Source organism: Microtus oregoni, unplaced genomic scaffold, assembly GCF_018167655.1.
Source record: "Microtus oregoni isolate MIOR12 unplaced genomic scaffold, Mior012 000031F_ref0000149, whole genome shotgun sequence".
NCBI classification, from domain to species: domain Eukaryota; kingdom Metazoa; phylum Chordata; class Mammalia; order Rodentia; family Cricetidae; genus Microtus; species Microtus oregoni.
The window spans coordinates 22,269,147-22,295,000 of NW_024543090.1; the positions used below are offsets into that span (position 1 = coordinate 22,269,147).

The 25,854-nt window shown below is 38.1% G+C and overlaps 1 protein-coding gene across 1 annotated transcript in view; it reads right to left on the reverse strand.

The window, feature by feature from the left end:
• The window catches only part of Ubr1 (ubiquitin protein ligase E3 component n-recognin 1), a 129,305-nt gene that overhangs the window by 32,252 nt on the left and 71,199 nt on the right, over positions 1–25,854 (reverse strand). Inside the window, exons 21-34 of the mRNA XM_041678812.1 lie at positions 24,818–24,942; positions 23,766–23,818; positions 22,606–22,708; positions 21,322–21,370; positions 20,818–20,972; positions 18,523–18,622; positions 17,038–17,147; positions 15,165–15,251; positions 13,169–13,350; positions 10,183–10,388; positions 8,242–8,335; positions 6,545–6,694; positions 2,163–2,260; positions 547–640 (exon numbers count right to left, since the gene is read on the reverse strand). Coding sequence (XP_041534746.1) covers positions 547–640; positions 2,163–2,260; positions 6,545–6,694; positions 8,242–8,335; positions 10,183–10,388; positions 13,169–13,350; positions 15,165–15,251; positions 17,038–17,147; positions 18,523–18,622; positions 20,818–20,972; positions 21,322–21,370; positions 22,606–22,708; positions 23,766–23,818; positions 24,818–24,942 — 1,606 coding nt within the window. The remainder of the gene's footprint in view (positions 1–546; positions 641–2,162; positions 2,261–6,544; positions 6,695–8,241; positions 8,336–10,182; positions 10,389–13,168; positions 13,351–15,164; positions 15,252–17,037; positions 17,148–18,522; positions 18,623–20,817; positions 20,973–21,321; positions 21,371–22,605; positions 22,709–23,765; positions 23,819–24,817; positions 24,943–25,854) is intronic.

Consider the following 25,854-nt stretch of genomic DNA (forward strand, 5'->3'; position numbering starts at 1 on the left):
CCTCAATTAGTCCTCTCAAGAAAAGCCCTCATTGGGGTGGGAGAGATGGCTCAGAGGGTAAGAAGCACGGGCTGTTCTACCAGAGGACCCAAATTTGAATCCGAGCACCCATATGGAGGCTCACAACCCTCTCTAACTCCAGGCCAGGGGATCGAATGTCCTCTTCTGGTCTCCACAGGCATCAGGCACACACGTGATACACAGTCATACATAAAGTAAAAAAAAGCCAACAGATCCAAGAGTGTGCCTCATTAATGTCATAGGTGGTTCTTAATCCAGTTAAGTTAACTATCAAACTAAACATCAAAAGCCAGGCAGTGGAGGAACACTTGGGAGGCAGAGGTGTGCCATGGCACCCACTACACACACTCTTTTTTTTTTTTTTTTGATTTTTCGAGACAGGGTTTCTCCGTAGCTTTTGGTTCCTGTCCTGGAACTAGCTCTTGTAGACCAGGCTGGCCTCGAACTCATAGAGATCCGCCTGCCTCTGCCTCCCGAGTGCTGGGATTAAAGGCGTGCGCCACCACACACTCTTTAAATACTTACGAAGACTGAACTCCAAAACTCAGGATGGAATGAAACTCAAAAGTTGAATCTCCCATTCCTTGATTAAACAATACAGGAACTGCCGGAGCCTCTCCTTATACATTAAGAGGAAAAGAATAAAAATCATGACTAAGTTAGTCTAACACTATCTAGCTGTTTAAGCCATACACGATCCCTTAGAAATGCAAGTAAGCAGTGAATAATCTCTCCTAACCCTCGACATACATACCATTGAGGCGATGTTCCTTCTACATATAAATGCCACACACTTTTCCCTTTAAAGGCATCATACGGCGCTGCTCTCTGCATTTTACTCTCTTACCTAATAGGTAATGAGTATTTTGCCTCATGGGTAACTTTCCTTATTTCATTTTTTTAAAAATAATTTTAAAAACTGCATTTGTAGGCAGATCTCTGGGAGTGTGAGGCCAGCTGGTCTACAAAGAGAGAGCTAGTTGAAGGACAGTCAAGGCCACCAAGAAACCATGTCTCAAAAAACCAAAACTGCATTCGTAGTTAATTTAGTGTGTAGTATATGTATGTTTTTGTTCATGTGCACGTATGGCATATATGTGGTACATGTGCAGTCCAGAGGACAACTTGTGGGACTTAGTTCTCTCCTGCCACCAAGGAAGGTCGTCAAATAAAATTTTAAAGCAGGATGTGGTGGTGGCTGTACACATCCAGTACAGACAGATTTCCATAAAGAGGATAAGGCAGAATGGCTTCAGGCCAGGAGCTAGACAAGATTGCAAGAACCCTTCTTGAACACACAAAACCAAACAATACAAACTGAACTTTGCCTTCATTTATTGATTTATAAGCTAATAAAAAATTTCTGCACTAAATACTATATGCACATGGTAGGATATATATGATTGCTTTTATATGTATGTATACAAGGCTCATGAACCCATGTATGCGCATGAGGAGGCCAGAGAACAGAAAGCATTTGCCTCTATGACTTTCCACCTTATATTTGGAAACAGGATCTCTCACCTTTTTGGCCTTCAGCCTCCTAGGCCACTGCTCCCTTCCCTACAGCACCAAATGTAGATGCTCATGCAGAGCAGACACTTCACTCACCAAGTCACCTCCCTAACCCTCCTCAGCAAGCTCTTTAGTGATCTTTCAATTATGTTCTTAAGCATTTCTTATAGCAATACCTGTCACTCAGCTGTAAAGCATAAGTACATAAGGTAACAGCTTTAATATATTTTTATTGTTAATATTAAGGCAGAATATTTCATAATATTCTGTTTCCCAGTTGAAAAATGATTAAACTTAGTAAATTGAGAGCCAAAAAGCCTTAATGCAAAATCTCTATTTCCTGATAGCCAACAAAAAAACTTGGGAGGCAGAGGCAGGTGGATCACTGTGAGTTCGAGGCCAGCCTGGTCTTCAAGAGCTAGTTCCAGGACAGGTTCCAAAACTACAGAGAAATCCTGTCTCGAAAAAAAAAAAAAAACCAAAAAACACATTTTAGCCTCTGAGAGCACCAGACTCACTGTGGTGCACAGACACACATATAGGCAAAAGTTACAAATATAAGTATAAAAAATTTAAACATTTAGAAACAATTTCCACACATCTAGTACAAACAGATTTCTACAAACCTTTACTGTGCTTCATTTTATAACCTGATATCCTGGCAAGAACAGTCTGTATCCACCGTGCCAAGGTCAAGAGCTGAGCAAGGGCCTCTGCATTCTCACTAGAAAAAAAAGACATTTAGAAATGATCAGTTTAAAGTCAATCTGCAGGGCTAAACTTGTAGAGTCTTTCCTTTAATAAATGGGTATATTAAAAACATCAAATTCTGTGGGCATAGTGACATAATCTTTAATCCTAGCACTTAGAAGGGAGAGGCAGGCAGATCCCTATGAGTTCAAATCCAGCCTGGTCTACATAGTGAGTTCAGGCCAGCAAGAGATAATGAAACCTCATCTCAAAAAAATAAATGAGTAAAATTAAATACATCTATGGCTGAGGAGAAATAAAATACCAGTAAACTGAAAATATCACTGTGGTTACTCATCAATGTGATGTCATCGACAACCTGATTCCTCCACACTCAATCTACAGGACTCAGGTTCTTCTTTTTTTACCCCCCTTGGTTTTTCGAGACAGGGTTTCTCTGTAGCTTTGGTACCTGTCCTGGAACTAGCTCTTGTAGACCAGGCTGGCCTTGAACTCACAGAGATCCACCCGCCTCTGCCACCCGAGTGCTGGGATTAAAGGCGTGAGCCACCAACGCCCGGCACAGGACCCAGGTTCTAATATCCCAAGTTGGTCACTTCTTTCCACCTCCATCCACTACTCTCCTGGAAGTCCTATTGCCCCTCACATGAACCACTTCAGTGGCTTCTTAATAGTTCTTTTCCAGTTTTCATTGGATTATTTGGTATTTTGATGTCTAGTTTCCGAGTTTTTTTTTTTGTTGTTGTTGTTGGTTTTTCGAGACAAGGTTTCTCTGTGGTTTTGAAGCCTGTCCTGGAACTAGCTCTGTAGACCAGGCTGGTCTCGAACTCACAAAGATCTGCCTGCCTCTGCCTCCCAAGTGCTGGGATTAAAGGCGTGCGCCACCACCACCTGGCTTCCAAGTTTTTTTAATTGTCACTATAGAAACTCCATCCAGCAACTGATGGAAGCAGATGGAGAGATCCACAGTTGAGCACTGGGCTGAGCTCCAGAGTCCATTCGAAGAGGGAGGAGTGATATAATATGAATAAAGGGGTCAAGACCATGATAGGGATACCCACAGAAACAGCTGACCTGAGCTAGTGGGAGCTCACTGATCCAGACTGACAGCAACCTCTGTCCTCTGAATGTGGGTGTCAGTTGTGTGGTTTAGGCAGTCTGTGGAGCCACTGACAATGGGACCAGGATTTATTCATAGTGCTTGTACTGGCTTTCTGGAGCCCATTCTCTTTGGAACGATACCTTGCTCAGCTTAGATATAGCAGGGAGGTCATTGGTCCTGCCTCAAAATGATGTGCCAGACTCTCTTGACTTCCCACAGGAAACTTTACACTCTCTGAGGAGTGGGTAGGGTGTGGGATGGGGAAAGGTGGAGGGAGCGGGCAGAGGGGAGAAAGTGGGAACTGGGATTGGTATGTAAAAATGAGAAAAGATTGTTTTTTAAAAAAATTAAAAAATATTTTTAAAAGAATTCTTTTCCCTTATACTTTTTTTTAAAAAAATTGTTTTTGTTTGTTGGTTGGTTGGTTTTGGTTTTTCAAGAGAGGATTACTCTATGTAGCCCTGGATGTCCTGAAACACATATGTAGAGCAGGCTGCCCTCGAACTCAGAGATCTGCCTGACTCTGTCTCCACAGTGCTGGAACTAAAGGTGTAAACCACCATTACAGACAAATTTTTGTCTTATTTTTCCCCCAGAGCTGAAGACCCAGGGCTTACCATTGATTACATTCCCATTAGGGGCCTGTGCTTTTGATTCTAAACCAAGCTTCCTCTGGAGAAAAACAACTGTTCATCCCTCACTTGGATCTGAAAGACGAGCTGCCTGAAAACTCTGTATTTAGTGTCAGGCACTGGCCAGACTCTGGATTTCTTTGGTATGACTCACAGTTCAGCAACTCAGACTATGTTATTGTAAGCTTCTCCTTCATGGAATGCATGCTCCATAAAAATAAGACACGAAATAATAATTCATTAAAAAATGGTCTTGTTTTAAAGAAGTATGTATGTATGCATGCATGTATATATGTATGTATGCATGTATGCGGATGTTTTGTCTGCATGTACATCTGCACAGCAGAAGAGGGCATTGGATCCCCTGGGAACTACAGTTATAGCTGATTGTGAGCTGCCATGTGGATGCTGGGAATTGAACACAGGACCCAGCCAAAGTTCTTAATCAATGAGCCTTAATCTCTCCAGCCTCTGAAAGGGCAGATTTGAAGGAAGTAAAATATAAAATGAAGTGTGCTGTATTTGAATACCTACCATAAATTTGACCTAAGAAATCTTTTTGGTTCTCAAAAGTGAAAGTGTATTATGACTGGTGATGACTTAAAAAACAAACAAACAATTAACATGAGTTTTAGAAAAAAAAACTTGTGTGTACATGATGTGTATGCCTAAGTATTTATGTGTGTAAGTGCAGGTGTGAGCGCAGACAACAGAAGACAACCCTTTGTTGTTCGCTGGTGCACACACTGGGCTAGACATAGGCTTGCAGACGTTCTCCTATCCCAGATCCCATCTCCGCATAGGAGGCTGGATTGACAGGCAAATACTAAAAAGACTAGCTTTTACATGAATTCTAAAGATTTGAACTCACATCCTTCTACTTTCACACTACGATGAATCTATTGTAAATGTTTTATATCAAAATGTTAGTTTTGGTGCTAGAGATGGCTCAGCAGTTAAGAGCACCTACTGCTGTTGCAGAGGACCTGAGTGTAGTTCTTGGTACCCACAGTTCATAACAGCTGTAACACCAGCTCCCAGGGCTATGACAGCCTCTTCACTCACACATGCACATACCCCCACACATATACACATAACTGATAATAGAAACATACATATATGAAGCTTAGTTAAGAAAGTTGAGGAAGTCAGTTGCTGAGCATTCCTTTAAAATTTTAGAGAGAAAAAAAAATTTAGAGAGCAACGAGATATGTATCTTTATTTTGGGGAATTACCCTGTTTAAAAAGCTTGTGTAACCTAACAAGAAGTTGGAAGAGGCTGGGCATGGTGAAAGATGCCTGTAATCTCAGCACTCAGGAAGCTGAGGTAAGTGAGTCACAAGCTCAAGCTAGCCTAGACTGCACAGCAAAGCCTTGTCTCAAAAAACAAACAAACAGCTCTCGTGCCCTCAGAAGTTAGAAGTGAGGTCTGGGTTCAAATTCTGAATCTCTTGGAACAAACAAAAACCACTCATAGTCTCTATCCAATTATTTTATTTATGTTTAAATGGAAATAATAGTGCCAACTTCAGTAGATTACTGAGAGAATTAAATAAGACATGACAAGTGCATGGTACATTGTCTAGAGCTTGTCCAATACACGAAGAATAAATCTTTCTGACGCTTCTTTATCCCCATAAGGTGACATAACATGTCCAAATATGATGAATAAAAATAATTCCAAACTGGGTTTTCCAATGACACAAAACAGCAGAGGTAAGGGGATCACTTCTTGACTCTGCTAAACACACCACTTTTCTGTATCTTTGCTGTGAAGAACATAATGAACTCATGCTGTTCTCTGGTGCCTCATACGTGTATCAACACTGAGTGATATCTCTAGCCAAAGGCATACTTTCAAAATGTAAAACCATTTTCTTTGGAAGACTGAATTATTACAAATTTACTGATTTTTAAATAATTTAACAATAACTTTTATGTTCTGAGACAGCGTCTCAGGATCTAACCTTAGCTAGCCTATAACTTGCTACATAGACTAAGTTGGCCTCAAACTCAGAGATCTTTTGTCTCAGTCTACTGAATACTGGCATTAAAGGCGTGTACTACCATGCCTGTCTAAGATAACAATTTTGTTATCATCAGTAGAACAGTAAGAATATGGAAGTAAATAATGAAATGTTCTAACAATTATTAAAAACTAGTGATATCTGTTAAATTGCATTTTCAGACAATCAGAAAGAATATAAACTAATTTAAATTTTAAAGGCTCACACATTATTCAAAGACATGATTCATATAATGCTGTTATTTATTTTTATCATTAACTTTTGGTACAGATCTCCAATAGGACTTGTATCTTTGAGGTTTTGCAGCTTTGATTGTAGAAAGACAAGTGCATAACACACTGCTTTAAGTAAATGAACATGCTAGTTCTCTTTGATGCCAAAACCTGAGCTTTTAATCTTATTTGCAAGCATAGTGCAAGCTATGGAATGAGAATCATACTAGTCCCTATAAGACACAGTAATCTGGCAAAAAAGCAAGTTAAAAGCCAAGGATAGTTTAAAAACAAGTACCTGAACAAAGGGTAAAACGAACGCACCTGTTGATCTTCTGAGGCTGCACGGGAATGATGGGGATGACAGTGTTGCACAGAGACTTGCAGAGTGGGCACAGGTACTCTCCACTCTCCAAGTCAAACAGGTCAACATGAATGCGCTGCTGAGAACTTAGTTGTACAGCTTCAAAATACCTGCAAAATTCAAGATGCAGGTCCATTTAGAACAAGTCACATGGCTTTGATCTACTCTAAATAAAAATGGTTAGAATTTTGAACTTAATAAGTATCTTTAGAACTTATATGCAAATGTACATGTTATAATTCTAGAAGAAACAGAATTTCCTTTGGGGTATGGATAAACTAGAAACTACATTACAGCAGATACAAATTTGAAAACTCTGCTGAATCTTAACTTGTCCCCCATCTTAACAGCAAAAGGACATAACTAGAGACTCTCAATGGTTATCTACATCACTAAGGGCTTTCAATAGAAAATGATGTTTTGAATCTGATGGTAAATGAGTAAATAATATAAAAAATTATCAGAAATTACATTTTGAAATTTTTACCTTTTCTCAAGATAAAACCAAAATTTTTCACATTATAAAGATACTTATTATTTTTGTTTGGTTGGTTTATTTCAATACAAACATATTGTATTTTCTGTGTAGCTCTGGCTTTCCTGGAACTGGCTCTGTAGACCAGGCTGGCCTTGAACTCAAGAGGTCCATTTGCCTCTGCCTCCCCAGTGCTGGGACTAAAGGCATGCATCACTATTACCTGGCTGCAAAGATACTTTTTAGTGTTTAAAATTTTTTTTTCCTTTTTGGTTTTTTAAGACAGGGTTTCTCTGTGTAATAGCATGGCTGTCTTGGTACTCACTTTGCAGAACAGGCTGGCCTCAAAATTCAGAGATCCACCTGCCTCTGCCTCCTAGGTGCTGGTATCAAAGCCATGCACCAACAACACCTTGGCCTGAGTTTTGATATTTTTTTTTAAATATTTATTTATTATGTATACAATAGTCTGTTTGCATGTATGCCTGAAGGCCAGAAGAGGGCGCCAGACCTCTTTACAGATGGTTGTGAGCCACCATGTGGTTGCTGGGAATTGAACTCAGGACCTTTGGAAGAGCAGGCAATGCTCTTAACCACTGAGCCATCTCTCCAGCTCCCGAGTTTTGATATTTTTAAAATAAATATTACTGCTTCTCTTGCATGACTAGCAGCAAACAGTGTTAATATTATTTAGTTTGTGGGAAGCAAATGCATGTTCAGTGCTAGGAGCTGACCAGGGCAGCACACTGTGCATGCTAACAAGCTACTCTCCTAATCCCTGAAAACACCAAGATGGGAACTTTATACATCAATTCCTAAGATTTACAATAAATAAAAATATAATATGCAAGCCGGGCGATGGTGGCGCACGCCTTTAATCCCAGCACTCGGGAGGCAGAGGCAGGTGGATCTCTGTGAGTTCGAGACCAGCCTCGTCTACAGAGCTAGTTCCAGGACAGGCTCCAAAGCCACAGAGAAACCCTGTCTCGAAAAACCAAAAATATATATATATATATATATATATATATATATATATATATGCAAAAAGGATTAGTAATTAAAATTGTTTTAATTATTCTAGTAAGAAAAATAGAAGACATGAGAAAACATGCCTTTTTGTGGTGTGTAGCGAACATCAATGTTCCTAGTCTCTTTCAAGAATATGTCAGAGGGACAACTTACTTCTGCCAGCACACTGCATGCATTACATGACCACAGCTTCCTGTATAAGTTCCATGTGCCAGGTCTGGATCCATGAAAAGAGGGTCCAGAATTTCTGGTTCAGAAAGACACAAATAAGAGATATGTACTTATGTTTTCTTGAGTTAAGGACGTGAGAGTGGAGAAAAAGAGTTTTCAAATCTAAAATTTCTAATCACAAAATTGTATTTCTTAAGAAGGACTTGCTGAACATAGCAGACAATGAGGACTACTGAGAACTCAAGAACAATGGCAATGGGTTTCTGATCCTACTGCACGTACTGGCTTTGTGGGAGCCTAGGCAGTTTGAATGCTCACCTTACTAGACCTGGATGGAGGTGGGTGGTCCTTGGACTTCCCACAGGGCAGGGAACCCTGATTGCTCTTTGGGCTGATGAGGGAGGGGGACTTGATCGGAGGAGGGGGAGGGAAATGGGAGGCGGTGGCGGGGAGGAGGCAGAAATCTTTAATAAATAAATAAATTTAAAAAAAAAGAATGTCCAAGTATAGCAGTGATAGTAATATGCAATACACATTTTCCTAAAAATAGTGTGAAAAAAGGAGGAAAGCAGCTAGGCCTTACAAATTCTAAAATTTGTATGGATTAAACAACTCTATATCCATTTATGTTATAAGTCAGAACAATAGGTTCAAGCTGATTGGTGGCTGAAGTGCTTTTTTATGCTTCAAGAACAAATTTACCTTTGCACTTTTAATGATAATTTGAATACACAACTACTTATAAAAATTCATTTTTATATGTGTGTTTGCCTGCATGTATGTCTGTAGCATGTGTATGCCTGGTTCCCAAGAGGCCAGAAGAGGGCACTGGACCCTCTGGAACTAGAGCTGCAGACAGTTGTGAGCCATCACAGAGAACCCAGGTCCTCCGCAAGGGCAGCAAGTGTTCTAAACTGCTGAGTCATCTCTCCGACCCCTATAAGACAATGTTAAGAGGCCAGTTAACACCTCTGTGTCTCAGCCTTTCATTTATAAGGAGGTAGTAATGCACAAGGTTATTGTGAGATATAGTAGGCAAACAGACACAGGGTTTAATCATGTCAAATATTAATAAATGTCAGTTTATAATCATCATTACTTCAAGGGAATTTAAAACATAAAGCAGACAACTTCTGGTAAGTATGATGTGTTACCTAATTAAAATTTTATGAAGTAAATGTTTAATATAAATCTAATCATAAGGCAGAGAGATAAATGCACAATGTGAGACATTAGATAAAATTATTAGCCTGCACTTATCAAAAATAGTTATTAACATGAAAAAGGGGGCAAGAAAATAGTCTACATTAAACCAACTAAAATACACTTTTACTTTGCTTTGCTTTGAGACATTATCTCATTGTGTAGCTTAGACTGGCCTTGAACTCACTATGTAGGCCAGGTTCACCTCCATCTAATGTAAAACTTCATGCCTTACTTTTCCATGTGCTGGGATTACAGGCATGAGCTACATGCCCAGTTAAAAAAATATGCCTCCCCACTGAAGACAGATATAGGAACAAAAATTACATATGATATTCCTTCCTTCAGTATGGTAATGATGTGGTAAGTATATAATAAACTGTCCGCAGTTTTGGGAAATGCATTCAGAAATACCTAGATATGAACTCTTATGAGGCCAGCAATCTACTTTCAAATGGTTCAATGAGATAAAATAAAACCAAAAAAGATGATTGAACAATGTGACTAAGAACTAACAAAAATCAAAACTAATAAAAAAGCCAAGTAGTCAACATGGCAAGTAAGAACCTAATCTATGTCACATACAAATATGTGATATACCAAGCAGAACTTACACACAATCTCACTGCTGAACCTCTTTCAACATTTATTTTTATTCTAATCACATAGAATTAGGCATGAAAAAAATGGCTGAAAGTAGATTAAGTAAGCAATACATACCCCCTGAGAGGTCTATGGGTTTCCCCCTGTTCTGGGTTAAGGCAGTGGATTTCTGGACACAGGCTGATAATACCATGGCATTGTTTTCTAGTTTCACCTCTTGTTCTTCTTGGCAGAGGATGCATGTCAGCACCTCCCTTTCAGTAACAGCTGGACCCCGCTTAGGACCCAAAGCAATTCTAGAGTAGTCACTGACCGCTGGAGTGCTACCAAAAGGAACAACCAGAAATTAGGACATATGTTTCGGTTATTGTCTTTACATTTTGGAAGATTTCAAGTAAATAAATAAAAATTATACTCAGCGATATTACCTTTAGAAATCAACCCTGAATTTTCTGGCTTTAAGCACTTAATTTCTAACTAGAAAGTTCAGTTTGTTCTAAGTGCACAGAGAAATACATTACAGAATAGTATGTATATCAAGAGAATTGGGGCCATTTCTTTTTTAATAATAAGTATGTAGTACACATATCAAAGAAATTCTGTAAAATATAGAAAAATATAAAAAAGCATTGTATTGACAATGTACTCACTAATAATCTTGTTTATTTCTTCTTAGTTTACTTTCTATTTACAATACACATTTTGTATAAATATAAATATACAGATTTATTCAAATAAATGTTGCTTGTGTCATGTATTAAGGTTTACTCAGAAACATTTTAAACAGCTGCGTAGAGCTACTCTTGCTACTGTAGAACCATAATGCTTTTGTCTAATCCCTCTCCTTAGACATTTAGGTTTCTAATTCTATTTTAGTAGCTATTAAGATTACAAAAAATTAAACTTTTAATAAATCTTAATATCATGACTACAGATATTTGCATGTAATAGTATAATAAAAAATTCTGACATATATACATAAAACCTGTTTTGTTTTTGAGATGAAGTCTCACTTATGTGTAGCTCAGACTAGCCTTGAACTTTCAACCTTTCTTTTAACCTCTTCAATGCAGGGTTATGCATATAAAACTTAACCACAGAGGGCAGAAAGGGAAATAGGATTTGATCAAGTATCCAAAGGAACTTTAGATTTATCCCTACCATTTGATTTTCCAATTGAAAATATAGCAATATAGCTATAATTAAGATAGTAAAAGAAAAGGAATTAAGACAAAAAAAATTAAACTTAAGAGATTGAGAAATGTGCCTTCATCAACACTGAGAATGTCTTTTGCTTTTCAAATTATTTGTTTGTTGAGAGAGTTTCATAGGGTTTTACTATGCAGCCAGACTGATATGAAACTTACTGTATAATTCAGACTGGCCTTGTACTTGTGGCAGCCCTGCCTCTGCCTCCTAAGTGTTGAGATTACAGTAATGCACCATCATGCCTGGCTTCACTGAGAACTTCTTTATGGCTAACCCTTATATGTTAAAGAAATAAGGAAAAAATATGGGAAATAATGTTTAAAGGAGAATAAGAAGGAGCAAAGGCCTCCACAGAAATCGGCAAAAGAGAGTAACAGGCATTGGCAGAAGACAAAATGCAAAAAGTCAGCAAACAACTTTATGAGCGGTCACCCTTGGACTAACTGGTTTACTTTTCAGTCTGTGGTGCTAGGGAACTGAACCAAGCCAGCACTCTACTACTGAGCTTCACTCCTAGCCACAAGCTTTACTTGGTGATAATGAGGCATGTTCATACACTAGCAGGGGTAGAAGCTGACAGTCACCTGCAAAGACAATGTGTAGTATCTGCCAATGTTTTAACCTAGCCAGGCGTGCTGGTGCACAACTTTAACCCCAGCACCTGAGAGGCAGAAGCGGTGGGAGTGGGAGGTCAGTCTGTAGACCTCCAGGACAGAGTTCCAGGACAGCTAGGCTACACAGTGAGACCTTACCTCAGAAATAAATAGGTTAATTAAATTAAAGTTTGTTAAGTTCTGCCCTGTTAGAACCATGGGCACAACTACAGAAGAACCTATGACAACGCTCTGACAAAGTAATAAGGGAAAACAGGAAGCCTCTTAAACCTCACAAATCAGAGAGAACACTGTAAACCCACACCATAAAAGAACATAAAGGAGGCCGGGCGGTGGTGCCGCACGCCTTTAATCCCAGCACTCAGAAGGCAGAGGCAGGCGGATCTCTATGAGTTCCAGGACAGGAACCAAAAGCTACGGAGAAACCCTGTCTCGAAAATCTAAAAAAAAAAAAAAAAAGAAAGGATGGAAGTCAAAGGGTACATATTTACAGAGGGAATAAACCTACAGATTTTATGGGTAGCATAAGGACTACAGCTGTTTTAGGTCCTCTTACTCAAAACAACATGTTGTTGTGGACTATATGAAGATGTATCACTGTGATTGGTTTAATAAAGAGCTGAGTGGCCAATAACTAAGCAGGAAGAGACTAGATGGACCTTCTGGGGACAGAGAGGTCTTGGGGCAAAAGAAAGGCGGAGTTGCCAAACAGAAACAGAGAAAGCAGGACGGGCAATACACAGTAAAGGTCAATGAGCCTCGTAAAAGAATGTAGATTTAAAAATACGGGTTAAAAGTTATGAGTCTGATGACCTGAGTTAATCCTGGGACCCACATGATTCAAGGAGTAATATGGCTCCTACAAGTTGTCCTCTGACCTCCATATACACACACAATAAATTTTTTTTAAAAGTGTGCAAAAAAATATGTGCACCTTAAATATGCAGTATTTAAAAATATTTAAAAACTTGAAATTTAAAAAAAATGATGCAAAGTCTATACCATAGATCTACGTGTGCTAACATAAAAAAAGTGTGCAAAGAGAAAACAAGATATAGAACTAAATATATGGGGGCTGGAGAGATGGCTCAGCGGTGAAAACCACTGGTTGCTCTTCCAGAGGACCCAGGTTTAATTCCCAGCACCCACATGGCAGCTCACAGTCATCTACAATTCTAATACCAATGAAGAGAAAATAATGGGATGGTTTCTATTTTTGTTGTTCCCATTTTAATATATTTAGGAAAACCTGATTTCAGAAGAATTTTTTTTTGTTTTACCTCTCTTCCTCCATAATGGAGTCTTCCTTTCCTGGCATTTCTGATGTATTGTCATACATGAGTTTGTGAGTCTCAATGAAGTTTTTCTGTAAGGCGGACATCTGGGCCATGATCTTCTGGCGGTGAAGCCTAGCAGCTTCAGCTTTTCTCTTCCGTTCTGCTTTTTCTTTATCATGAGTAGTCTGAATATTAAGTAACACCAAAATTAGATAAGAGCTTCTATTAAAAATTCAAGTCCAGATTGAATATCCCTTATTTGATGCAGCAGTTATCATATCTGGTAAGGCAGACTTTAAATAAAAAGCAATTAGGAGAAATAAACAGGGCTACTACATATTATTAATAAAAGAACAAACCATTAGCCAGGAGGTGGTGGCGCACACCTTTAATCCCAGCACTCAGATGCAGAGGCAGGCAGATCTTGGTGAGTTCAAAGCCAGCCTTGTCTACAAGTGAGTTTCAGGACAGACTCCAAAACTACATAGAGAAATTTTGTCTCAAAAAAAAAAAAAGGAGGAAGAAGAGGAAGAAGAGGAAGAAGGGAAAGAAGAGGAAGGAAGAGGGGAAGAAGAGGAAGAAGGAAGAGGAGGAGGAGGAAGAAGAGGAGGAGGAGGAGGAAGAGGAGGAGGAAGAGGAGGAAGAGAAGGAGGAGGAGGAGGAGGAGGAGGAGGAGGAGGAGAAGAAGAAGAAGAAGAAGAAGAAGAAGAAGAAGAAGAAGAAAGAAGAAGAAAGAACAATCCATCAAGAAGATTTAACAATTATAAACACTTATTAGAGCCCTTAACTTTGTAAAAGAAATACCAAAAAGCATAAAAGAATGTATGGGTCCGCCCATACAATTGTAAGTATCACTGATAAATCCTTAGCCAATGTGACATAAAGAAAGAATGTGAAGACAAAATTACAATGAAAGGGTGTTATTTAACGGACTCAATAAAATCCACAACATTATTAAAGCATAATTTGGAAACTTATTTGCCAAAAAGCTGGAAAACATAGAAGAAATGGTCAAATTCTATATGTATATGATCTAACAAAATTAAAACCAGAAGATTGAAATAACTTAGAGACCTACTACAAGTACTGAAAATTTAACCCAGGCTTTTTCACATGTTAGGCAAATGCTCCACCATACACTAACTTATGTACAGTGTATTTTCTTTTAAGAACAATAGCTAATATCTCAACTAAGAATATCTAATAATTAAGATGTATGTGGTGGTGCATACCTTTAATTGCAGCACTTGGGAGGCAGAGGCAGGTGGATCTCTGTGGGTTTGAAGCCAGCCTGGTTTACACAGAGAGTTCTAGAACAGTCAGGGCTACATAGAGAGATCCTGTTTCAAAAAAATAAAAAAACAGCCAGGCAGTACTGGTGCATGCCTTTAAACCCAGCACTTGGGAGAAGAGGCAGGCGGGTATCAGTGAGTTTGATACAAGCCTGGCCTACGGAGAGAGTTCCAGGACAGACAGGGGCAGTTACACAGAGAAATCCTGTCTTGAAAAATCACACAAACAAATTTAAAAAACCAAAAAGAATATTCTAATAGTTAAATGTTAGTTAATTAATTCAATATTAGCAAAATATGATTCAAAACATGGAAAATCATGACCTACACATCTAATTTCACGGAATCTAAGATGTACCATTATTTTATACTTTCTAATAGATGAACACTGTTGACTAAATTATGAACTGCCATTGACTGAGACATACCCTAATTTTTTAATGTTTTAAATTTTATTTTAATGTTTTTAAATTAATATAATAGGGTATTTCTAAGAGTCCTACTGTACATCAAGGTCCTTTAATTTTGTAAAATATACCCATCCTACTGAGCATACCCATCCTACTGAGCATAGTAAGTGCAGTACAAAGCAGAGGACTAAAAGGGACAGAACTCACATATTTTACCACCAACAGTTTCTCCTAAAGAAGAAAGTGACTCCTTATTCAAAGACAGAGATAAATGTAACATTGTCACAGTGCTGTTACCTCATCACTCTTAATGGATTCCAAGCCTGAAGTGGTTGCCACAACTAAAGAAGATTTTTCTCTTAATCGCTTCACTGTGTCAAACATCTGTAAAAATAGAAGAAACATTAAGTGGCTGGACTGACCAGGAAGACAAATCACTAATCTGATTCACCCATTTCAGAGATAAGCCATCTCTGAGGTAAGCTATACAGATACGTATTTTAAAACAATTGAAAAAGTGACCCTGGTTTGTGAGCCATCAGCTGAGTGAATGCAGTCTGCTGTTTGTCTGGGATGGGAGGTGTAGCACAGATTTACTTGTAAATTTTGATAGGAACTCTAACTCCTGAGCTCAAGTGATTTTTCTAACTTAACCTTCTAAATAACAGGGATTACATAGCATACCAACAAACTCAGTTTAAAGGAATATTTTTATTAATGCCCTCAATATGAAGATACACCAATTTATTCTGACCTATGAAGTGAACACAATCTAGCCCCTGTTGCCCCTCCAACATTGCCGCCTCTCTTTATGTACAGTCCTACTGGACTTACTTTGGACCGCTTCTGAGCTCTTGCACTGACCCCTTTTCTAAAATACTCCTTGGAGTCTTAGAACACTGGCTCTAGAACGATCCAGGTCTCAGCTCTAACTAACTTCACCTTCTGACAAAGACCTCTCATTATTCAAGGGAATCTTCTCTCATTCTACTGGATTATCCTGATGATTGTTTTCAAATTATCTGTACTTCAACCATGGTATATGCACCATGAAAGAAAGCTCTTTGTGCTGCTTGGGGTCTTGAATTCAGCACGGCATACTGTAATCACTCAATGCATGCAGCTGATAGTGACATAATTGAGAATATCTTTCATTACTAAAAGTAACTCCAGAGAAACAGAAAAAAAAATATTATAAGCATAAAAAACCACAGTTGTGATATAACTGACAGTAAATGGCTTTACAAATGGAAAGAGAACACAGGACATGAATTTTATCAGCAAATAGAATATTTTATATATGGTCACATGTAGCATGGAATTACACAGTTATGTATAGTGAATAATTTTCAATAATGAAAATAAAGGAATGTCACTTTTTAGACTTTATTTTTGAAATTGTATTACAATTAAATTGTTTCTCCTTTCATACCTCCAAACCTTCCTAAATACTCCTCCCTTGATCTTTTTCATACTGATGGCTCTTTTTTGCATTAATTGTTACATATGTATATGTGTGTGTGTGTATTTCTAAATATAACCAGGATAGTCTCAGATTACTTATATGTACTTTTTATGTGCTCACTGTATCATACTGTAAATTTTATTTATTTATGGTTTTGAGGGTTGAATCAGGGACTCACACATGTTAAAAACACATTCACCACTTATCTCTACTTTCCGCCCTTACAATGTTGTCTTAATTATAATCTGAGGGCTGGAGGGATGGCTCAGTGGTTAAGAGCATTGCCTGCTCTTCCAAAGGTCCTGAGTTCAATTCCCGGCAACCACATGGTGGCTCACAACCATCTGTAATGAGATCTGGTGCCCTCTTCTGGACTGCAGACATACACACAGACAGAATATTGTATACATAATAAATAAATAAATATTTAAAAAAAAAAAAAAAAAAAAAATTATAATCTGATTATGTTCTTTCTACTGACAAAGGTAAAACAGTGTGCAAAGTTATACCAGTAGCAACCTCACACACCTTATATTTTTACTGACTGTATCAAGGCCACATCAAGCAACAAACTATTTAGGGGTGCATAAGTACATTCTGTGGTATTCAAGTAAGGATGAAGAGCTAAATAATGCATTTATCAAAATGTGTTCTTGTCATTAAGCAACACATAACTATATTAAATCAGTTTACTTTTGCACATACCTGGAGTATCCATGCAATCATGTCCTTCTGGCCTTCTAATTGGGGGATTCCTTTGAGCTTCTCCAAAAGCATTTGTATATTCTGGGCATTCATGGCTGAACTTCCCAATCCTTTTTTAAAATACAAAAGTATATTTAGAGAATTAAAATTCATAATTTTGTACTAATTATAATTCTTAGTGCCTATCATTCACACAATAATTGAGGTTTTCCAGCCAGTCCCTTTGCTACCTTAGTTTTTATTTATTTAATTTTTGTTTTGTTCTATCTTTTCAGACAGGGTCTCTCTGTGTAGCCTTGGCTGTCCTGGAACTTCCTCTGGCCTCAAATTCAGTGATACACCTGCCTCTGTCTCCCAGGTGCTGGGATTAAAGGCACGTACCACCACTGCTCAGCATTTAATTTTTTAAAAGAATCTGTGATGACATGACTAAACAACAGAATGAGAAAGACTCCCTCTGCATCACCCACTGGTACTGCTAAGGGCTACCCTTCATAGTCTGCTCCTGCCTTTCCTCTGTGCTCAGTGTCTACACAAAGCCCATGATGAGAACAACTGCAGAGATACTTAAGGGAAAGCTATTATATTCATATGCAAAGAAGGCTAACAGTATTTTCAATACACAGAAAGCAAGTTATAATAAAAAGTGAATTAGGTATAAGACTTTGGACTCATCAAGATAGAATAAATAATTCTCTGAACTTTTCAAATACAAATGAACTAGACATTGTTGATGTATTTATTGCCTGTATGTATTGTATATAGTTATTATACTTATTGTATATAGTTTTTCTTATATTAGTTATAGTCTTCTTTTTTATTTTAGACAAAAGGGGGAAATGTGGCATTTCACTTGTATTTTACTTGTAAGTAAAACTTTCCTGCGGATCAGAAAGGTAAAACAGCCACACTGGCCAGCCTTATAGACCAGGCAGCAATATCACACACCTTTAATTTCAGTGGCTACATGAGCTTGCCATAGAAACCAGGCAGTAGTGGTGGATGCCTTTAATCCTAGAGAGGATTATAGACTGGGAAGAGATGGCTCTCAGACACAGTCTCATTCTGAGATTCTTGGAGGCAGGATCACTTTTTCGGACTGAGGTTGAGGTAGGAGACAAAGCTGGCTGCTGCTTTCTGGTCTTCAGGTTGAAGCCCTATATCAGTCTCCGAGCTTTTATTAATCATGCTTTAATTGGCACTCATGTATATAGAAAATGTGGTTACTTTGCTTATAAGTATTGGTTTTATAATCAATGCTTCAGAAATGCTCTTTGAACAAAACTATCTTAACATAATATCATTTTAATCTAAACCTATGCTAGTCTTCAAGATTAAAAAAGAAACATTTTCAGACTCACTTCACTCCTGACATACTACAACCACGCATACAGTAAAAACACCTGTGATAGGGAATCTTTATAACTTTAATTTACAAACTGGCAATTAGCTAGACGTTTGTTGGGAAATGACGCTGTAGCATACTTGAAGCCTTATGGTAGAAGTCGAACATCACTTCTTCTTCGGGAGCTTTCTGAAGCTGCTGCTTCTCTTCCAGCAAGCCCAGCGCCAATATGTGGAATGCCTGGAGGAAGAAAACAGGGTCTCTGAAGGGCTCCTTCTTTAACTGGCAATACTGATATAAATAACCCAAAGAGGAAGAGAACAATAAACAAACACAGACAAAACTTATACAATGGTCAAGAGAAAGAGAAATCATGAATACTATGAAAAATGCCTCTGATTAAGGAGACATAGCTTAAAGTATCACTTTAAAAGTGTTAAAAGTCTCACCAGGGTGGTGGCGCACACCTTTAATTCCAGTGCTTAAGAGGCAGAGGCAGGTGGATCTCTGTGAGTTTGAGGCCAGTTTGGCCTACAAAGTGAGTTCCAGGACAACAAGGACTGTTACACAGAGAACCCTGTCAGTTTAGTATAAACCACACAGCTGCCAGAGTGTTCGGAAGCAGTCAGTTGGGATAGCGCACTGGTGACAGTGCAAAAATTAACAAGCTTTACATTTTTAAAAATCACGGTGACAACATCAGTTAAAAATGTAAAGGAACAGACTGTGTACTCAGAATTGGTATAGTAAATATACTCATTTATGTATGTAAAATTATTTATGCAAGGATGCTCACTGTAAACTAGGGGTGGTGCACACCTGTAATCTCATGTACTTGGAAGGCTGAGATGGAAGGATCACCTGAGTTCACAAAATCAAGACCAGCCTGAACAACATAAACAGAAGCCATCACAAGCAAAGAAGCAAACTGACCATAAACAATGCTCATCTTAATAGGCTTTGTTATAATAAAACTCCCAATCCAAACCCGATGTCCATTAATAAGAGAAAACTTAAATGCACAACAGTATACCTATATAATGAGATGTTCATGCAATCAGGAATGACAAATACCTTTATGTGCTTATGTTGGTATAGTTTCCAGAATATATGAAATATTAACAGTGTTTATCTCCTGAGGACACTGGGAGATGGGGAAATTTAAATAAAGTTTAAATAAAGCTCTACAATACTGAATCTAGTACTGCAGATATTTATCACTGTTATAAGCACAGAGATACAAATGGAGCATTAGCCTACAGACCAATAATAACCAGCAGAGGATGGGGTAGAGAAAACTGAGTAGGTATCAAATAAATATAGTTACCATCAAGTAGCAGGATTGAGAAATTTATTAATTAGCAGTTCCAAGAAGTCAGGTATGATGCCTCATAAGTATAATCTCAGCCCTCAGGATACTGAGGCAGGACAATTGACACAAGATTAAAGCTAGCCTAGGCATAAGGAGTTTTAGTCCACCCTGTGCTACTTAGAGGTCTTGTCTAGCATATTCATGATCCTGGGATCATTTCCCAGTACCACCATAACCAAAGCAAACAAAATAAACAAATAGATGCCTATAAAAAGTATGATGCGCTAGGCATTGGTGATGCACTCCTTTAATCCCAGCACTCAGGAGGTAGAGGTAGGAGAATCTGAGTTTGAGGCTAGCCTGGTCAACAGTGTGTTCCAGGACAGCCTCTGTGACACAGGAAAACTCTGTCTAGGAAAAAACAAAATAAAAACTTGAAAAAAAAGCCAGGCGGTGGTGGCGCATGCCTTTAATCCCAGCACTTGGGAGGCAGAGGCAGGCGGATCTCTGTGAGTTCGAGACCAGCCTGGTCTACAAGAGCTAGTTCCAGGACAGGCTCCAAAACCACAGAGAAACCCTGTCTCGAAAAACAAAAAAACAAACAACAAAAAAAAACCTTGAAAAAAAAGAAGAAAACACATGATGCAATGGGATATGGATTTATTACTAACATGATGAGACGTCTTTTTTTTTCCCGTAACTCAAAAGAAGAAGCTTTATTTGCATAGAGTTGGAGATAGTACCTAAGATAACATAGGAAAAAATTATGTTCCAAAAGAACGCATCAACTAAATGGATTCTACTTCCCAGCAGCTTTGCAGGGGAGGACACAGCAAAGGGCAGGGAGTGGAAGGTTAATTGCCCCTAGCACAACACAGCTGTTGTACAGAAAGTAATCATAGAGCATCAGAGGGCATCTGAGAGAGACAGAGAGAGAAAGACAGAAAAAGAGAGAAAGAGAGAGAGATCTTTGAAAATATGTTAGGGATAATAAAAACATGAGAATGTATCAACATAGAAACTTAGGCCATAGTTCAACCACTTTAATGATTCCTAAATAGCAGGTGTTTCCGATAGGGTTCGATTGACATTAACCCAGGAATTGTTTTTCAGATAAACATACCATTTGGAGCATCCCTTCTGTCCACAAATTAGAATCTGTGTCTACTGCCCGCTCAAATATGGTCCTGAGAATGTACATCATGACATCACAGTTGAGAAGGTTGATTACTTTGCTGAAAGCAGGGCAGAACTCAGGAGGAGGTGGCGGTGGCAATGCTATTAGGGAAGCAGAATAAATGGGGAAGAGAGACAAACAGGTATTTTTATTTGAGCTACCCTAACATACATAATTGCAAATATAAAAGTTAATAGCTTAAATGCAAAATAACGTGATTTATTCTACTTTAAAGCACTGAAAACATCAATATCAAAGGAAATATAAACTGCTCTACCAGTCTCTGAAAATAAATTTGACTTGCTTACAATTTAAAACACTTTCATTTATGTTGGCGACATCTTAATATGTAAACACAAAGACGCTCTTTAGTTGTTCCCCTCAAATCAACAAAATAAAACACCCACAGAAAACAGCCAAATGTATCTATGTTCAGAATCTCGATTTTACCTTCATCTTTATTTTCTTGTTTTCTCCTTTTCTTCTGCATATGTTCAGCCTATTAAAGCAAAGGTAACAACTATCATTACATACACTGTTTAGCAAGCACAAAACAAAAGGAATACTGCTTGAAAACAAATAGATTGATCTATCCACTAAAGTACTTTATACTAATTTAAAATGTATTCAAAATATTATCTTGACTAGAAACCAAAAAATTGTCCTAGGGAAGGACACTGTAAGATGAGTAAGGTATGATCCTCATTAAGAACCTAGCTAGTGTCCCAAGTTGTGAGATGGCTCAGCCAGTAAAGGGTCCCTGCAACCTAGTAAGACTTGGGTCAAGACCCAAGTGATGGAAGGAGTAACAGACTTCTGGATGTATACCCATACCCCAGTAAATAATAAATAAATGTAATAAAAACTTAAAAAGATAAAAAAAAAAAGAACTTAGCCCCGTTCTTTTGGTCAGAAAGGTTTCCTAGTTTCTGTTCTGTACAAGAACCCACATGACGGTATGTAACTTCTATCTTTACTCATATTCATATGTAATTATTTTATTAAATGAAAGCTTCTGTATTAGACTCCACTGCTGTGAGAGAGTACCAGACAGCATGACTTAAAGGGCGCAGCATCTCGCCCAGTTCATGCCTGGTTTCAGGTGATCACGGAGAGAAAGCCATGGTAGAGTATCCTTTCTCACAATGCCAGCAAACAAGCAAGACAATGCTGAGAGCATCCAGCTTTCTCCTTCTCCCACTTTGTTAAAAATTACTCAATTTAAGAAACGTCAACAAAACGAGCCATCACCTAAACCAATCTATCCTTCTAAGAACAGCAGAAATTATGTGCCAATCCTCTGTAGAATAGTCACTGCTGAGGTAGGGAGGGAGGAAGGGAGGGAGAGAGGGAGGGAGGGAGGGAGGGAGGGAGGGAAGGAGGGAGGAAGGGAGGGAGGGAGAGAGGGACGGAGGGAGGGAGGGAGGGAGGGAGGGAGGGAGAGAGGGAGGGAGGGAGGGAGAGAGGGAGGGAGGGAGGGAGGGAGGGAGGACTGTTCTAAAGAAAAGGGACACATGTGACTCAAATGAAAGGTGTGCTGTTGAGCTATTCTCTCCTGTAACAACTATAAATTATAGGACATTTTTGGTATAGTCAAGAAAACCTAAATATTGTTGACACACTAGATTGCTGATTTTCTTGGATGAGTTACCACCCTCTCTACTAACAGGAACCACCATGAAACTCCTTTTCTAGATTCAGAAAAACATACAGGCCTTCAGGCTTATTTCTTACCTTGCTGTGCTGTGTTTTAGAGTAATGGTAAAAGTATGTATTGAAGTCTTTCAGTGATTCGTCTTTCAATTCATAGACTCCATGGCCTGATACACCCGGTTTCCTAAAGCAACAGAAAACACAGAAATGAACAGCAGGTTTTGATTTTGTTTTGTTTTCACAATATTGAAAACAAAGTAAGAATCTAAAATCTGATCTAAAATTCAAGATTCCTAAAAAATTATATCTCAGAAATGATCAATTTAGTTGCTATGGTAACACAAAAACCATACACTGAGTGCAAAGTCCTGACAACAGTGACATTGTACTCTCAATAGTTATAAAATTCAAACAAATCTGGGAAAGTTTGTTTTCTGCTACCCGAGCCTGATAGTGTGCCCCACTTAGATTTCCATCCTTCTTTTAAAGCCTCTGGGTATAAAGGTGCCTATTAAACTACAGTACACAACATAATTTAGGATCAAATCTCAAATGGTAGAGAAACAAATCATTAATAGCAAACAGTTTTAGCAATAGTGTGGAACCCCCTATTGAGCACAGTAGTAGAAAAAGCACCACGCCTAAAAGAGCACACCATATTTAACATCTTTGAGTTTCTATCAAGTTCTTCACTTAAAAATATTAACCACTGCTAAAGGAGAAAAAAGTCACACGCTATTTTGTAAGTTATTTAGAACTAGTAACATCACTCTAAACATAATATCATCACAACTCAAAATATATTAATATTTTGAGTATAAATTTTCCAAATCTGAAGAATTAATCCAACTAACATTTTCACTTTAGACATGACAAAGCGTGTAAGGATTATAAAGTACAGTTAGCATATACAATAAAAACTTATAAAGCAATGAAGTTATAGCTTCAAATGATTGGGAAAGAGTTATCAGATAGTCTTACTAGTTTACTGTCTAAATCACCTACTACCACTAGACAAATTTCTCATTTACCAAACCAAGAACCTCGTTTCATTAATAGACACTTTTAATTATTTCATCATTAAATACAGTTAGTTAGTGCCTGGGGCACCCCTCATTTTCTTTCCTCGATTCCACATTGCATTCTTATTCCTATGAGCTCTATAGAAAAGTTCAGATCTTCTACAAAGTATCAGGTATAAAAATAAAGACCAGTTTATCTCTCAGATATTAAACACTTACTTAAATGTGGCCACTTTGTTTATGACATTCTCTAAGCCAGTTTCGTTATTTTCCTGTTGAAACAACATTTTTGACATTGTTACCTTCAGGTGATGAATTTTTGTTTCTTACTGGGAACACAAACATATTTTAAACTTCATTTCTAAAGTACTGAAGTACTGTGAAGTACTCTATACATGATAAATTAAAAGATTAACTGCACTATTTATTAAAACTACATATGGAGCCAATATGTTGTAGGGAATTGATTTATTAAGATATAGAATCTTATGTATAAGTATCACAAGAAATTAGCTCTCTGAGTTTACCTTCATATGAATATGTATGTGTACACACACACACACACACACACACACACACACAATCTTTAGCTCCCATCCTCCTTCCTTTTCTTCTTCATTTTTGCTTTTTTGTTTTGTTTTTTAATTTAACCCAGGGCCTATGGCAAGCACTCTACAATTCAGCTATATACACAGTGTTTAAAAAGAAGCCAAATGTGGTAATATACTATATATTCATTCATAAACAACATTAGGTGCATGTCCATGCTTTACTAATCCTTGAAAGCAAAGAAAACAGAATAAATAGCCTCCAAACAGAAACACATGGCAAGAGCACTTCCCTGGAACTAAAGTTTATATGACTAAAAACTGAAAAGTAATTGTTTTACAACTCTAAGATAAAAATATGAGTCATTTTGTTTAGCAAATTTTCCTGAAATTTGAAGTCAACTTCCAATTAAAAAAAGAAATAAGGAAGGAAGAAAAAAACAGAAAACAAACAAACCAATCAAACTAATAACAACAAAAACTGAGTGGTTAGAGAGAAGGCTCAGTGGTTAAGGGCAGTGGCTGCCCTTACAGGAGTCCCGGGGTCAGGTCCCATACATTGGCTCACAACTGCCTATGCTACAGTTCCAAGGGATCCAACACCCTCTAAGAACACCAAATTTGAATGTGGAACACTTAGAAACATGTAGGCAAAAGGCCCATACACATATAATTAAAATTTTTAAATAAAAATTATTTTAAAGGAAAGGAGAGTAGACTTACATTCTCAGGTAGGTTTCGGGCAATGGCGCTGTGTGGCATCGGCTCAATGCAGAGCAAGTGAGTGATCTCCCTCATTATGACTTCCTCCTTGGTGACATTCCCCACTCCAGGTACATAACGCTCCCCTAATACCATGAGAAACAAAAACAGAAAGCTTCATTGGTTTCTATTTAAGTTTTGTTCTAACAAATGCACTTATACCGAGAACACTACATTAGATTGAGTCTATAACAGACAAATCAAAATTATTTCAATATTTCCCCAAAATAAGACAAAGAACTATCTATTGAAGGAGACAGCATTGAGAATCCAGCCCTGATTTTAACTGTAGTACCGGCCCTGGGAAGCTGAGACAGGAGGATGACCAACTGAAAGGCTATCTTGGGTCACAGAATAAGACCAGGTTTCAAAAATCAAATCAATAGGTTGGAAAGGTTGAATAGGTTGAAGCCAGGCAGTGGTGGCTCACGCCTTTAATCCCAGCACTCGGGAGGCGGATCTTTGTGAGTCCGAGGCCAGCCTGGTCTACAAGAGCTAGTTCCAGGACAGGCACCAAAAACTACAGAGAAACCCTGTCTCGAAAATCCAAAAAAAAAAAAAAAAAAAGGAAAGGTGGTTGAATAGGTGGTTGCAGAGGAGCCAAGTTCTATTCCTAGAAGCTGTATCAGGACACTCACAACTACCTGCTAATCCAGCTCCATGGGATCCAACACTGCTGGACTCAAAGGGCACCTATACTCACATACACATACCACACCTACACTAAAAATAATAAATAAAAATAATAATAAATCATTAAGATCAGGAATGTCGAGACACACCTTTAACACCCGCAAGTACGAGACAGAGGCAGGCAAATCTGTATGAGCTGGAGGCAAGCCTGGCCTACATAATGAGTTCTAGGTCAGTCAGAGTTGAATAGTGAGACCCTGTCTTAAAAAGAAAAAAGAGGAAAAAATAAAATAAAAACAAACTGGGAAACAAAACAAAACAACCCCCCCCCAAAAAAAAAACAAAAAAACAGGGGCAGAAAAACT